General features: G+C 41.9%; 1 protein-coding gene across 1 annotated transcript in view; it reads left to right on the top strand.

Moving 5' to 3' along the window:
- LOC121580557 (acetyl-coenzyme A synthetase, cytoplasmic) overlaps positions 1–15,145 on the top strand; it is a 75,251-nt gene that overhangs the window by 9,026 nt on the left and 51,080 nt on the right. Inside the window, 7 exon segments of the mRNA XM_041895499.2 lie at positions 2,094–2,166; positions 2,448–2,523; positions 3,624–3,708; positions 12,147–12,284; positions 13,257–13,296; positions 13,299–13,426; positions 14,874–15,007. Coding sequence (XP_041751433.2) covers positions 2,094–2,166; positions 2,448–2,523; positions 3,624–3,708; positions 12,147–12,284; positions 13,257–13,296; positions 13,299–13,426; positions 14,874–15,007 — 674 coding nt within the window.

Below are 15,145 nucleotides of genomic sequence, written 5' to 3'. Positions count from 1 at the left end.
AGCCCAGGGTGGGTTTAAACAGACAAACAGTTGATCCAGTCTTTCTCCAGCCCAGGGTGGGTTTAAACAGACAAACAGTTGATCCAGGCTAGTCCTTCTCCAGCCCAGGGTGGGTTTAAACAGACAAACAGTTGATCCAGTCTAGTCCTTCGCCAGCCCAGGGTGGGTTTAAACAGACAAACAGTTGATCCAGGCTAGTCCTTCTCCAGCCCAGGGTGGGTTTAAACAGACAAACAGTTGATCCAGTCTAGTCCTTCGCCAGCCCAGGGTGGGTTTAAACAGACAAACAGTTGATCCAGGCTAGTCCTTCTCCAGCCCAGGGTGGGTTTAAACAGACAAACAGTTGATCCAGTCTAGTCCTTCGCCAGCCCAGGGTGGGTTTAAACAGACAAACAGTTGATCCAGGCTAGTCCTTCTCCAGCCCAGGGTGGGTTTAAACAGACAAACAGTTGATCCAGGCTAGTCCTTCTCCAGCCCAGGGTGGGTTTAAACAGACAAACAGTTGATCCAGTCTAGTCCTTCGCCAGCCCAGGGTGGGTTTAAACAGACAAACAGTTGATCCAGGCTAGTCCTTCTCCAGCCCAGGGTGGGTTTAAACAGACAAACAGTTGATCCAGTCCAGTCCTTCTCCAGCCCAGGGTGGGTTTAAACAGACAAACAGTTGATCCAGTCCTTCTCCAGCCCAGGGTGGGTTTAAACAGACAAACAGTTGATCCAGGCTAGTCCTTCTCCAGCCCAGGGTGGGTTTAAACAGACAAACAGTTGATCCAGTCTAGTCCTTCTCCAGCCCAGGGTGGGTTTAAACAGACAAACAGTTGATCCAGTCTTTCTCCAGCCCAGGGTGGGTTTAAACAGACAAACAGTCAAGCCAGACAGTATTTCAGTCATAACCTTGCGTCTCATGAATAGGTTACATTGTGTATAGCGTTGCAGAGTCGGAGTTTATAAATACCCAATGTCTGGGTTGTCCCAAGGTTCATTTTTAGTATGCATGCAGGGCTATTTTTGACCCGTTTAAATATAATGACCCCATTCCTGCTGGATCATTGTTTTATGAACATGACATTCAATTAGAATGACAGAGATCATTTGGTTATTGCACTGTCACTATTTCTATCCTGGGGTATCCTGGCTCTATCCTGGGGTATCCTGGCTCTATTCTGGGGTATCCTGGCTCTATCCTGGGGTATCCTGGCTCTATCCTGGGGTATCCTGGCTCTATCCTGGGGTATCCTGGCTCTATTCTGGGGTATCCTGGCTCTATCCTGGGGTATCCTGGCTCTATCCTGGGGTATCCTGGCTCTATCCTGGGGTATCCTGGCTCTATCCTGGGCTATCCTGGCTCTATTCTGGGGTATCCTGGCTCTATCCTGGGCTATCCTGGCTCTATCCTGGGGTATCCTGGCTCTATCCTGGGCTATCCTGGCTCTATTCTGGGGTATCCTGGCTCTATCCTGGGCTATCCTGGCTCTATCCTGGGCTATCCTGGCTCTATCCTGGGCGATCCTGGCTCTATCCTGGGCTATCCTGGCTCTATCCTGGCTGTATTGCTATGTCTCATTTAGTTTGGATTTGACAAGGCACATTCTAGATAGAAGTGGTTTTGTAAAACATTTAGCTGAGCACTATTACAGGTCTAGACTCCAGAGTCCATTGAGTCCTGAAAGAATTTAGCATAATAAAGTGGTTTGCTCTGAATAATCTCATCGAAGGTTTGGTATGACAGTTTAAATGCTAAACTGAGTATCTCTCTGCTCTGTGAACTATTAACCTTGCCCAGTTCAGAAGTGCCAGTTTGTAAAGGATCAGGCCCCGTCTATGATGATCACTTTGGAAACTCATTGAAGGCTAGCCTGGTCCCAGAATAATATGTGCTTTAGCCATCTCCTTTAACTTTAGCTGTCCTTACCGAGGACTTGACTAAAACAGATTGAGGACCCAGGCTAACATCAAATACCTTTTTTTTATGCATTAAGTGTTGAATGAGCAACAACAATCAATCACAATGTTCTGTTAAAGAGCCTCCAATAGATGTTGGCTTCCTGTTCTGTTATATAACGTCACAGCTGACCTGCTGTGGTGTGTGTGTTCAGTTTGCAGGCTTCTCCTCCGAGTCTCTGTGTGAGAGGATCATGGATGCCAAGTGCAGTATTCTGGTGACTGCAGGTAAGTGTGGAGACCGGCTAATGCCCAATAAAATGACACCATTCATGCACAACGTGGCAGATGACCAATAAAATTACACCTTGCATGTGGACTTTAGACTGTAGCTAGGCAACATCCTGGTGTGCTGAGTCGTCATCTGTTTTCATCAGAAGTTGTAAAGTAATTACATGTTGGCTTGGGTCTCTCCCTTCCTCTCCCCCCCCCCCCCCCTCTCTCTCTCTCTCTCTCTCTCTCTCTCTCTGTCTCTCTTTCTCTCCCTCCCTCCCTACCTCTTGCTCCAGATGGTGTATACAGAGGGGAGAAATTGATCAACCTGAAGCAGATAGCAGATGAAGCTCTGGAAAAGTGCAAGGAGAAGTAAGTCGTCCTGTTTACAGAGCTATCGTCTATCATCTGATCAATTCTCATCTCTCTCTCTCTCTCTCTCTCTCTCTCTCTCTCTCTCTCTCTCTCTCTCTCTCTCTCTCTCTGTCTCTCTCTCTCTCTCTCTCCTCTCTTATAGCTCATCTCTCTCTCTCTCTCTCTCTCTCTCTCTCTCTCTCTTTATGACTGATTCAGTTGACTGTTTACCTTATCCTCTTATAATGATGACCTAACCTCTGAGATAGGAGCTGTGGCTCACACACACACACACACACACACACACACACACACACACACACACACACACACACACACACACACACACACACACACACAGAGCCAGACCTTAACAGCTGTTAAATGGGCTGTTGAAGAAGAGCGTTGCCTACTTTCCAAGCTGTGGAGTTGCTGGGCAACGCTGAGGGTTCCGAATCTATAGGGAACCCCCATCTGTCTGTTTCCCTTAGCGATCTGTATGTTCTCCGATGTGTGAAACAACATGTATGTCTATCGCAGCCAGGAGACATATGACAGCATATAACCACCATGTCTAGGCTACTCTATGCGCTCTATGTACATGGTCATCATCGCCAGGGAGTGACATTAAAGTTTAAAAAGGCGCTTGACCATCGGGCAAGTCAGGAGTATTTCTTGGTTGCCCACAGATAATGATCACTTGCCAGAACATTTAAATGAGCTATTTACAAGGAGAAGTGCCACATACAGCTTTCACCTACACAAAGGGGATCTGACAGATCAGTAGTGGAAGTCTTTTGTATTTTGTTTCTTATCAGGAAAATAAATCTCAGAGCAGGCTCCACTTGCTCGACTGCTTTTAAATGCTATTTCATTGTCTTTCTTTCACTTGAAACAATGGGGAGGAACCAGAGAGATCAGTTTTAGGCTATTGAAATTCCTAGCAGTTTATTTTATTTTATTTCGTATCACCCGCCCCAACTTCGGAGCAGGTTCAACGTGCGCGACTGGGTTAGGGTTACTGCTCAGTTCACTTGCCCCAGGCAGTAGGGCGACCCTTAATGTCAATCCCTGACTGGTTCACAATTCGTACAACTTTCCTCTTCATCTCTCCACAGAGCATCGGCGACCGTTAGAAGATGTCTAGTGGTTAAGCATTGCGCGCTGAGGATAGAGGGTGGGGATGTTTCCAACAAACTGCAGGTATGTAGATAGGATTCTTTTGTGTGCAAATGAACAACAGTTTGCCGATTATGTTTTTTTTCTTTTCTTGAGCTGCCCAACGAACGTCTCTGGTAAATGATGTGCTGTCCTCTCACCCCCTGTATTTCCTGGTGTATTTCCTGGTGTATTTCCTGGTGTATTTCCTGGCAGTGGCGGCTCCTGAAAAAATTCTCAGGGGGGGCAATTTTTCTGATGATTTAGGTGACCTACACACATTTAAAAAAAGATATGTCCAGCAACAACATGAAGACAGGGGCAGCATATAAGTCAATACTGATATACACATTACTTGCTTCAAAAAGGCCTCATGGTTGAATTGGAAATATGTGCACCTGAGCAAGCAGGAGCTTTTGATAGAGGCTACTGAAAACATTGATGCAAGTTATTGGTAATAAGAAATTTTTATAGACTTCCATATTCTGCCCTCTTGTATAGATTTGTGAAAATGAACAGTGATAGACATTTTGCCTGAAAACAGAATTTGAAAATAATTTCTAGAAAAGGTAAACACAGCTATCTGTATGGCTTTGTAAAAATGAACAACCATATTCTGGCCAATTGTATAGATTTGTAAAAAAATTGTTTACTTTTTTAAAATGAAAAATAACTATTTTAAACAACATCAACTGTGAACTGATTTGGGCGTGTGTGTGTTAAAGAGACAGACAGGGAGGGACAAAGAGAGAGAGAGGCTACATTACTTGTACTGAAACTGTTCTCTTCTCTCTTTCAATGCAGCAAAGCGGTCAATTACTTTCTCATTGAAATCAGGCATGCTGAGGACTAGTTTACTAGTTACTTTTTAGCTTGCTGCATGATCAAATTCAGCTGATGCGCATAGCAATGCACGTAATGGCCTTTCTTGAAATGCTCACGCACCTTTTGCCTTCTCTCGCCTCATCACACTGGCTCCATCGTAAGCTTGCGCAATGAGTTTGACTTTCACGTCGTCGGCAAAAAGACTGTTCAGTCTCTCCAAAAGCACACTGGCGATTGAGACTGAGGTTGATTCCGAGATGGGAAGGAACTCAAAAAAGCGCTCCTGCACTTTGTGGTTGTCTCTTTGATGTGAACTTCTTTCAAAGAGACAATCGAGTTGCACTGAACGCTATAGCCATCTTGATAGTAGTACGTGAATTGATTGATGCTGCTACCCGCTCTTTTCTTAGTTACGTTCATGGTTACGTTACGTATGACGAAAGCGTAAGTGCAAGCCCTCAGAAACCCATAGAGATTGTATTGAAAGCTCTGAAATTTGAAAAAATAGATTTTACATGGGAGTCTATGACAGACTTCTGGGCGATTTTCAACCTGACTGAAATCGCCCCAAAAGAGGGGCCATTTGAAGCACGACTTTAGCCTGATTGGACATTTAGTGGCAGTGTGGCACTGTGGCAGATCAGACGTCTAGATTACAACACTGATAACTACTGTTGCCGTGATATAATTGATTAGAAAAAAAATCCCTTCCTTTTCCCGTTTGGCAGTGCGTCGCCCATATCGCCCTATTGAACACACCGCCCCTGCATGAACGTAACTAAGAAAAGAGCGGGTAGCAGCATCAATCAATTCACGTACTACTATCAAGATGGCTATAGCGTTCAGTGCAACTCGATTGTCTCTTTGAAAGAAGTTCACATCAAAGAGACAACCACAAAGTGCAGGAGCGCTTTTTTGAGTTCCTTCCCATCTCGGAATCAACCTCAGTCTCAATCGCCAGTGTGCTTTTGGAGAGACTGAACGGTCTTTTGCCGACGACGTGAAAGTCAAACTCATTGCGCAAGCTTACGATGGAGCCAGTGTGATGAGGCGAGAGAAGGCAAAAGGTGCGTGAGCATTTCAAGAAAGGCCATTACGTGCATTGCTATGCGCATCAGCTGAATTTGATCATGCAGCAAGCTAAAAAGTAACTAGTAAACTAGTCCTCAGCATGCCTGATTTCAATGAGAAAGTCATTGACCGCTTTGCTGCATTGAAAGAGAGAAGAGAACAGTTTCAGTACAAGTAATGTAGCCTCTCTCTCTCTTTGTCCCTCCCTGTCTGTCTCTTTAACACACACACGCCCAAATCAGTTCACAGTTGATGTTGTTTAAAATAGTTATTTTTCATTTTTTAAAGTAAACAATTTTTTTTTACAAATCTATACAATTGGCCAGAATATGGTTGTTCATTTTTACAAAGCCATACAGATAGCTGTGTTTACCTTTTCTAGAAATTATTTTCAAATTCTGTTTTCAGGCAAAATGTCTATCACTGTTCATTTTCACAAATCTATACAAGAGGGCAGAATATGGAAGTCTATAAAAATTTCTTATTACCAATAACTTGCATCAATGTTTTCAGTAGCCTCTATCAAAAGCTCCTGCTTGCTCAGGTGCACATATTTCCAATTCAACCATGAGGCCTTTTTGAAGCAAGTAATGTGTATATCAGTATTGACTTATATGCTGCCCCTGTCTTCATGTTGTTGCTGGACATATCTTTTTAAATGTGTGTAGGTCACCTAAATCATCAGAAAAATTGCCCCCCCTGAGAATTTTTTCAGGAGCCGCCACTGCGTTCATGGTTACGTTACGTATGACGAAAGCGCGTAAGTGCAAGCCCTCAGAAACCCATAGAGATTGTATTGAAAGCTCTGAAATTTGAAAAAAATAGATTTTACATGGGAGTCTATGACAGACTTCTGGGCGATTTTCAACCTGACTGAAATCGCCCCAAAGGGGGGCATTTGAAGCACGACTTTAGCCTGATTGGACATTTAGTGGCAGTCAGATCAGATTAGAACACTGATAACTACTGTTGCCGTGATATAATTGATTAGAAAAAAAATCCCTTCCTTTTCCCGTTTGGCAGTGCGTCGCCCATATCGCCCTATTGAACACACCGCACCTGCATGAACGTAACTAAGAAAAGAGCGGGTAGCAGCATCAATCAATTCACGTACTACTATCAAGATGGCTATAGCGTTCAGTGCAACTCGATTGTCTCTTTGAAAGAAGTTCACATCAAAGAGACAACCACAAAGTGCAGGAGCGCTTTTTTGAGTTCCTTCCCATCTCGGAATCAACCTCAGTCTCAATCGCCAGTGTGCTTTTGGAGAGACTGAACGGTCTTTTTGCCGACGACGTGAAAGTCAAACTCATTGCGCAAGCTTACGATGGAGCCAGTGTGATGAGGCGAGAGAAGGCAAAAGGTGCGTGAGCATTTCAAGAAAGGCCATTACGTGCATTGCTATGCGCATCAGCTGAATTTGATCATGCAGCAAGCTAAAAAAGTAACTAGTAAACTAGTCCTCAGCATGCCTGATTTCAATGAGAAAGTAATTGACCGCTTTGCTGCATTGAAAGAGAGAAGAGAACAGTTTCAGTACAAGTAATGTAGCCTCTCTCTCTCTTTGTCCCTCCCTGTCTGTCTCTTTAACACACACACGCCCAAATCAGTTCACAGTTGATGTTGTTTAAAATAGTTATTTTTCATTTTTTTTAAAGTAAACAATTTTTTTTACAAATCTATACAATTGGCCAGAATATGGTTGTTCATATTTACAAAGCCATACAGATAGCTGTGTTTACCTTTTCTATAAATTATTTTCAAATTCTGTTTTCAGGCAAAATGTCTATCACTGTTCATTTTCACAAATCTATACAAGAGGGCAGAATATGGAAGTCTATAAAAATTTCTTATTACCAATAACTTGCATCAATGTTTTCAGTAGCCTCTATCAAAAGCTCCTGCTTGCTCAGGTGCACATATTTCCAATTCAACCATGAGGCCTTTTAAAGCAAGTAATGTGTATATCAGTATTGACTTATATGCTGCCCCTGTCTTCATGTTGTTGCTGGACATATCTTTTTTTAAATGTGTGTAGGTCACCTAAATCATCAGAAAAATTGCCCCCCCTGAGAATTTTTTCAGGAGCCGCCACTGCGTTCATGGTTACGTTACGTATGACGAAAGCGCGTAAGTGCAAGCCCTCAGAAACCCATAGAGATTGTATTGAAAGCTCTGAAATTTGAAAAAAATAGATTTTACATGGGAGTCTATGACAGACTTCTGGGCGATTTTCAACCTGACTGAAATCGCCCCAAAAGGGGGGGGCATTTGAAGCACGACTTTAGCCTGATTGGACATTTAGTGGCAGTGTGGCACCAGATCAGACGTCTAGATTACAACACTGATAACTACTGTTGCCGTGATATAATTGATTAGAAAAAAAATCCCTTCCTTTTCCCGTTTGGCAGTGCGTCGCCCATATCGCCCTATTGAACACACCGCCCCTGTTTCCTGGTGTATTTCTACTGTATTCGGACTGTGTTGTTGTTTTTTTTGCGGTATTTACTGGTGTATTTCTACTGTATTCTGACTGTGTTGTTGTATTTCTGCTGTATTTCCTGGTGTATTTCTACTGTATTCTGACTGTGTTGTGTTTCTGCTGTATTTCCTGGTGTATTCCTACTGTATTCTGACTGTGTTGTTGTATTTCTGCTGTATTTACTGGTGTATTTCTACTGTATTCTGACTGTGTTGTTGTATTTCTGCTGTATTTCCTGGTGTATTTCTACTGTATTCCTGACTGTGTTGTGTTTCTGCTGTATTTCCTGGTGTATTTCTACTGTATTATGACTAAGTTGTGTTTCTGCTGTATTTCCTGCTGTATTTCTACTGTATTCGGACTAAGTTGTATTTCTGCTGTATTTCCTGGTGTATTTCTACAGTATTCTGACTAAGTTGTATTTCTGCTGTATTTCCTGGTGTATTTCTACTGTATTCTGACTAAGTTGTATTTCTGCTGTATTTCCTGGTGTATTTCTACTGTATTCGGACTAAGTTGAGTTTCTGCTGTATTTCCTGGTGTATTCCTACTGTATTCGGACTAAGTTGAGTTTCTGCTGTATTTCCTGGTGTATTCCTACTGTATTCTAACTGTATTGTTGTTTTGTTGCTGTATTTACTGGTGTATTTCTACTGTATCTGGACTAAGTTGTGTTTCTGCTGTATTTCCTGGTGTATTTCTACTGTATTCTGACTGTGTTGTTTTTTTGCTGTATTTCCTGGTGTATTTCTACTGTATTCTGACTAAGTTGTGTTTCTGCTGTATTTCCTGGTGTATTTCTACTGTATTCTGACTAAGTTGTATTTCTGCTGTATTTCCTGGTGTATTTCTACTGTATTCTGACTAAGTTGTGTTTCTGCTGTATTTCCTGGTGTATTTCTACAGTATTCTGACTAAGTTGTATTTCTGCTGTATTTCCTGGTGTATTTCTACAGTATTCTGACTAAGTTGTATTTCTGCTGTATTTCCTGGTGTATTTCTACAGTATTCGGACTAAGTTGTATTTCTGCTGTATTTCCTGGTGTATTTCTACTGTATTCGGACTAAGTTGTATTTCTGCTGTATTTCCTGGTGTATTTCTACTGTATTCTGACTGTGTTGTTTTTTTTGCTGTATTTCCTGGTGTATTCCTACTGTATTCTGACTGTGTTGTTGTTTTTTTGCTGTATTTACTGGTGTATTTCTACTGTATTCGGACTAAGTTGTGTTTCTGCTGTATTTCCTGGTGTATTTCTACTGTATTCTGACTGTGTTGTTTTTTTGCTGTATATCCTGGTGTATTTCTACAGTATTCTGACTAAGTTGTATTTCTGCTGTATTTCCTGGTGTATTTCTACTGTATTCGGACTAAGTTGTATTTCTGCTGTATTTCCTGGTGTATTTCTACTGTATTCTGACTAAGTTGTGTTTCTGCTGTATTTCCTGGTGTATTTCTACAGTATTCGGACTAAGTTGTATTTCTGCTGTATTTCCTGGTGTATTTCTACTGTATTCTGACTAAGTTGTGTTTCTGCTGTATTTCCTGGTGTATTTCTACTGTATTCTGACTAAGTTGTGTTTCTGCTGTATTTCCTGGTGTATTTCTACTGTATTCTGACTAAGTTGTGTTTCTGCTGTATTTCCTGGTGTATTTCTACTGTATTCGGACTAAATTGTATTTCTGCCGTATTTCCTGGTGTATTTCTACAGTATTCTGACTAAGTTGTGTTTCTGCTGTATTTCCTGGTGTATTTCTACTGTATTCTGACTAAGTTGTGTTTCTGCTGTATTTCCTGGTGTACTTCTACTGTATTCTGACTAAGTTGTGTTTCTGCTGTATTTCCTGGTGTATTTCTACAGTATTCTGACTAAGTTGTATTTCTGCTGTATTTCCTGGTGTACTTCTACTGTATTCGGACTAAGTTGTATTCCTGCTGTATTTCCTGGTGTATTTCTACTGTATTCTGACTAAGTTGTGTTTCTGCTGTATTTCCTGGTGTATTTCTACTGTATTCTGACTAAGTTGTGTTTCTGCTGTATTTCCTGGTGTATTTCTACTGTATTCTGACTAAGTTGTATTTCTGCTATATTTCCTGGTGTATTTCTACTGTATTCTGACTAAGTTGTGTTTCTGCTGTAATTTCCTGGTGTATTTCTACAGTATTCTGACTAAATTGTATTTCTGCTGTATTTCCTGGTGTATTTCTACAGTATTCGGACTAAGTTGTATTTCTGCTGTATTTCCTGGTGTATTTCTACTGTATTCGGACTAAATTGTATTTCTGCTGTATTTCCTGGTGTATTTCTACAGTATTCTGACTAAGTTGTATTTCTGCTGTATTTCCTGGTGTATTTCTACAGTATTCTGACTAAGTTGTATTTCTGCTGTATTTCCTGGTGTATTTCTACAGTATTCGGACTAAGTTGTATTTCTGCTGTATTTCCTGGTGTACTTCTACTGTATTCGGACTAAGTTGTATTCCTGCTGTATTTCCTGGTGTATTTCTACTGTATTCTGACCTAAGTTGTGTTTCTGCTGTATTTCCTGGTGTATTTCTACTGTATTCTGACTCAGGTTGTGTTTCTGCTGATTTCCTGGTGTATTTCTACTGTATTCTGACTAAGTTGTGTTTCTGCTGTATTTCCTGGTGTATTTCTACTGTATTCTGACTAGTTGTGTTTCTGCTGTATTTCCTGGTGTATTTCTACTGTATTCTGACTAATTTGTGTTTCTGCTGTATTTCCTGGTGTATTTCTACTGTATTCTGACTAAGTTGTATTTCTGCTGTATTTCCTGGTGTATTTCTACAGTATTCTGACTAAGTTGTATTTCTGCTGTATTTCCTGGTGTATTTCTACTGTATTCTGACTAAGTTGTGTTTCTGCTGTATTTCCTGGTGTATTTCTACTGTATTCTGACTAAGTTGTGTTTCTGCTGTATTTCCTGGTGTATTTCTACTGTATTCTGACTAAGTTGTGTTTCTGCTGTATTTCCTGGTGAATTTCTACTGTATTCTGACTAAGTTGTGTTTCTGCTGTATTTCCTGGTGTATTTCTACTGTATTCTGACCAAGTTGTGTTTCTGCTGTATTTCCCTGGTGTATTTCTACTGTATTCGGACTAAGTTGTGTTTCTGCTGTATTTCCTGGTGTATTTCTACTGTATTCGGACTAAGTTGTGTTTCTGCTGTATTTCCTGGTGTATTTCTACAGTATTCTGACTAAGTTGTGTTTCTGCTGTATTTCCTGGTGAATTTCTACTGTATTCGGACTAAGTTGTGTTTCTGCTGTATTTCCTGGTGTATTTCTACTGTATTCGGACTAAGTTGTGTTTCTGCTGTATTTCCTGGTGTATTTCTACAGTATTCTGACTAAGTTGTGTTTCTGCTGTATTTCCTGGTGTATTTCTACAGTATTCTGACTAAGTTGTATTTCTGCTGTATTTCCTGGTGTATTTCTACTGTATTCGGACTAAGTTGTATTCCTGCTGTATTTACTGGTGTATTTCTACTGTATTCTGACCAAGTTGTGTTTCTGCTGTATTTCCTGGTGTATTTCTACCGTATTCTGACTAATTTGTGTTTCTGCTGTATTTCCTGGTGTATTTCTACTGTATTCTGACTAAGTTGTATTTCTGCTGTATTTCCTGGTGTATTTCTACAGTATTCTGACCAAGTTGTATTTCTGCTGTATTTCCTGGTGTATTTCTACTGTATTCTGACCTAAGTTGTGTTTCGCTGTATTTCCTGGTGTATTTCTACTGTATTCTGACTAAGTTGTGTTTCTGCTGTATTTCCTGGTGTATTTCTACTGTATTCTGACTAGTTGTGTTTCTGCTGTATTTCCTGGTGAATTTCTACTGTATTCTGACTAAGTTGTGTTTCTGCTGTATTTCCTGGTGTATTTCTACAGTATTCTGACTAAGTTGTATTTCTGCTGTATTTCCTGGTGTATTTCTACTGTATTCGGACTAAGTTGTATTCCTGCTGTATTTACTGGTGTATTTCTACTGTATTCTGACCTAAGTTGTGTTTCTGCTGTATTTCCTGGTGTATTTCTACTGTATTCTGACTAGTTGTGTTTCTGCTGTATTTCCTGGTGTCCAGACCCCGTGGGATGCTGTATATGATGTGTGTTGGGAGGAGGTGATGGGACAGGTCTCTGAGCAGTGTGAACCTGAGTGGCTGGATGCAGAGGATCCTCTCTTTATACTGTACACCAGCGGATCTACTGGCAAACCAAAGGTAGGACACACATATAGTTGCATAAACACAAACACACACACAACCTTTGACCCCAAACACACACAGTGTCACAAACACAAGCATACAAGCACATACACAATCATACAGACGTGACGACCTGACCACAGTGCAGTTTGGGAGTACCTATTGTTGACTGTGTGTGTGCTCCTAAGTGTGTTCCTGTGTGTACATGCGTGCTGCATGTGTGTTAACCCTGTATCTGCCTTCCCTACAGGGTGTGTGTTAACCCTGTATCTGCCTTCCCTACAGGGTGTGTGTTAACCCTGTATCTGCCTTCCCTGCAGGGTGTGTGTTAACCCTGTATCTGCCTTCCCTGCAGGGTGTGTGTTAACCCTGTATCTGCCTTCCCTACAGGGGTGTGTGTTAACCCTGTATCTGCCTTCCCAATAGGGTGTGTGTTAACCCTGTATCTGCCTTCCCTACAGGGTGTGTGTTAACCCTGTATCTGCCTTCCCTGCAGGGTGTGTGTTAACCCTGTATCTGCCTTCCTGCAGGGTGTGTGTTAACCCTGTATCTGCCTTCCCTACAGGGTGTGTGTTAACCCTGTATCTGCCTTCCCTGCAGGGTGTGTGTTAACCCCTGTATCTGCCTTCCCCTACAGGGTGTGTGTTAACCCTGTATCTGCCTTCCCTACAGGGTGTGTGTTAACCCTGTATCTGCCTTCCCTACAGGGTGTGTGTTAACCCCTGTATCTGCCTTCCCTACAGGGTGTGTGTTAACCCTGTATCTGCCTTCCCTACAGGGTGTGTGTTAACCCTGTATCTGCCTTCCCTGCAGGGTGTGTGTTAACCCTGTATCTGCCTTCCCTACAGGGTGTGTGTTAACCCTGTATCTGCCTTCCTACAGGGTGTGTGTTAACCCTGTATCTGCCTTCCCAATAGGGTGTGTGTTAACCCTGTATCTGCCTTCCCTACAGGGTGTGTGTTAACCCTGTATCTGCCTTCCCTGCAGGGTGTCCTCCACACGGTGGCAGGCTACCTGCTCTATACCTCTCGACCTTCAAGTACGTGTTTGACCACCAGCCAGACGATGTGTACTGGTGTACCGCTGATATAGGATGGATCACTGGACACTCCTACATCACCTATGGACCCCTGGCCAACGGGGCTACCAGCGTACTGGTCAGTAGAACTGGTATAGAACTGGTATAGAACTGGTCAGTAGAACTGGTATAGAACTGGTATAGAACTGGTCAGTAGAACTGGTATAGAACTGGTCAGTAGAACTGGTATAGAACTGGTCAGTAGAACTGGTATAGAACTGGTATAGAACTGGTCAGTAGAACTGGTATAGAACTGGTATAGAACTGGCATAGAACTGGTATAGAGCTGGCATAGAACTGGTATAGAACTGGTATATAACTGGTGTAGAACTGGTATAGAACTGGTCAGTAGAACTGGTATAGAACTGCTCAGTAGAACTGGTATAGAACTGGTATAGAACTGGTCAGTAGAACTGGTATAGAACTGGTCAGTAGAACTGGTATAGAACTGGTCAGTAGAACTGGTATAGAACTGGTCAGTAGAACTGGTATAGAACTGGTATAGAACTGGTCAGTAGAACTGGTATAGCACTGGTATAGAACTGGTATAGAACTGGTCAGTAGAACTGGTATAGAACTGGTATAGAACTGGTATAGAACTGGTCAGTAGAACTGGTATAGAACTGGTATAGAACTGGTATAGAACTGGTCAGTAGAACTGGTATAGAACTGGTATAGAACTGGTATAGAACTGGTCAGTAGAACTGGTATAGAACTGGTATAGAACTGTTATAGAACTGGTATAGAACTGGTCAGTAGAACTGGTATAGAACTGGTATAGAACTGGTATAGAACTGGTCAGTAGAACTGGTATAGAACTGGTATAGAACTGGTATAGAACTGGTATAGAACTGGTATAGAACTGGTCAGTGAACTGGTATAGAACTGGTATAGAACTGGTATAGAACTGGTCAGTAGAACTGGTATAAAACTGGTATAGAACTGGTCAGTAGAACTGGTATAGAACTGGTATAGAACTGGTATAGAACTGGTATAGAACTGGTCAGTAGAACTGGTATAGAACTGGTATAGAACTGGTATAGAACTGGTCAGTAGAACTGGTATAGAACTGGTATAGAACTGGTATAGAACTGGTATAGAACTGGTATAGAACTGGTCAGTAGAACTGGTATAGAACTGGTATAGAACTGGTATAGAACTGGTCAGTAGAACTGGTATAGAACTGGTATAGAACTGGTATAGAACTGGTATAGAACTGGTCAGTAGAACTGCTATACAATTTGCTGCAGTTGGTATTCTTTATCTAAGTTGTGTCCCAAATGGCACCCTGTTCCCTATATAGTGCACTACTTTTGACCAGGGTCCATAGGGATCTGTTCAAAGTAGTGCACCATGTATGGAATAGGGTGCCATTTGGGACGCAGGTCTAGTCTCACCTGTTCATGTTAAGAAGTAACAGATTAAGAGATCTAGTCTGGCTGGCAAGATTTATATCTGTCTGCAGTTCTGCACTTCGTTGTCAAATTTAATCATGTTAAAATCCATCTGATTACTGTGTTCTCCAGTTTGAGGGTATTCCAGTCCACCCTCACGTGGGGCGTTTCTGGGAGGTGATTGAGAAGTACAGAGTGACCAAGTTCTACACAGCTCCCACAGCCATACGCCTTCTCATGAAGTACGGGAAAGAGCCAGTACAAAAGTAAGACACACACGCACGCGCGCTCACACATGAATGCACGCACGCATCTGCATGCTATGTCTTCTCAGAGTGGGCGAGTTCATTTTGCACTGCCCAGACGGTGCGCAGGGTGGGTGGTTATTTCACTTTACAAACAGT

Source organism: Coregonus clupeaformis, chromosome 14 (assembly GCF_020615455.1).
Source record: "Coregonus clupeaformis isolate EN_2021a chromosome 14, ASM2061545v1, whole genome shotgun sequence".
NCBI classification, from domain to species: Eukaryota; Metazoa; Chordata; class Actinopteri; order Salmoniformes; family Salmonidae; genus Coregonus; species Coregonus clupeaformis.
This window is presented reverse-complemented; position numbering and strand designations above follow the sequence as displayed.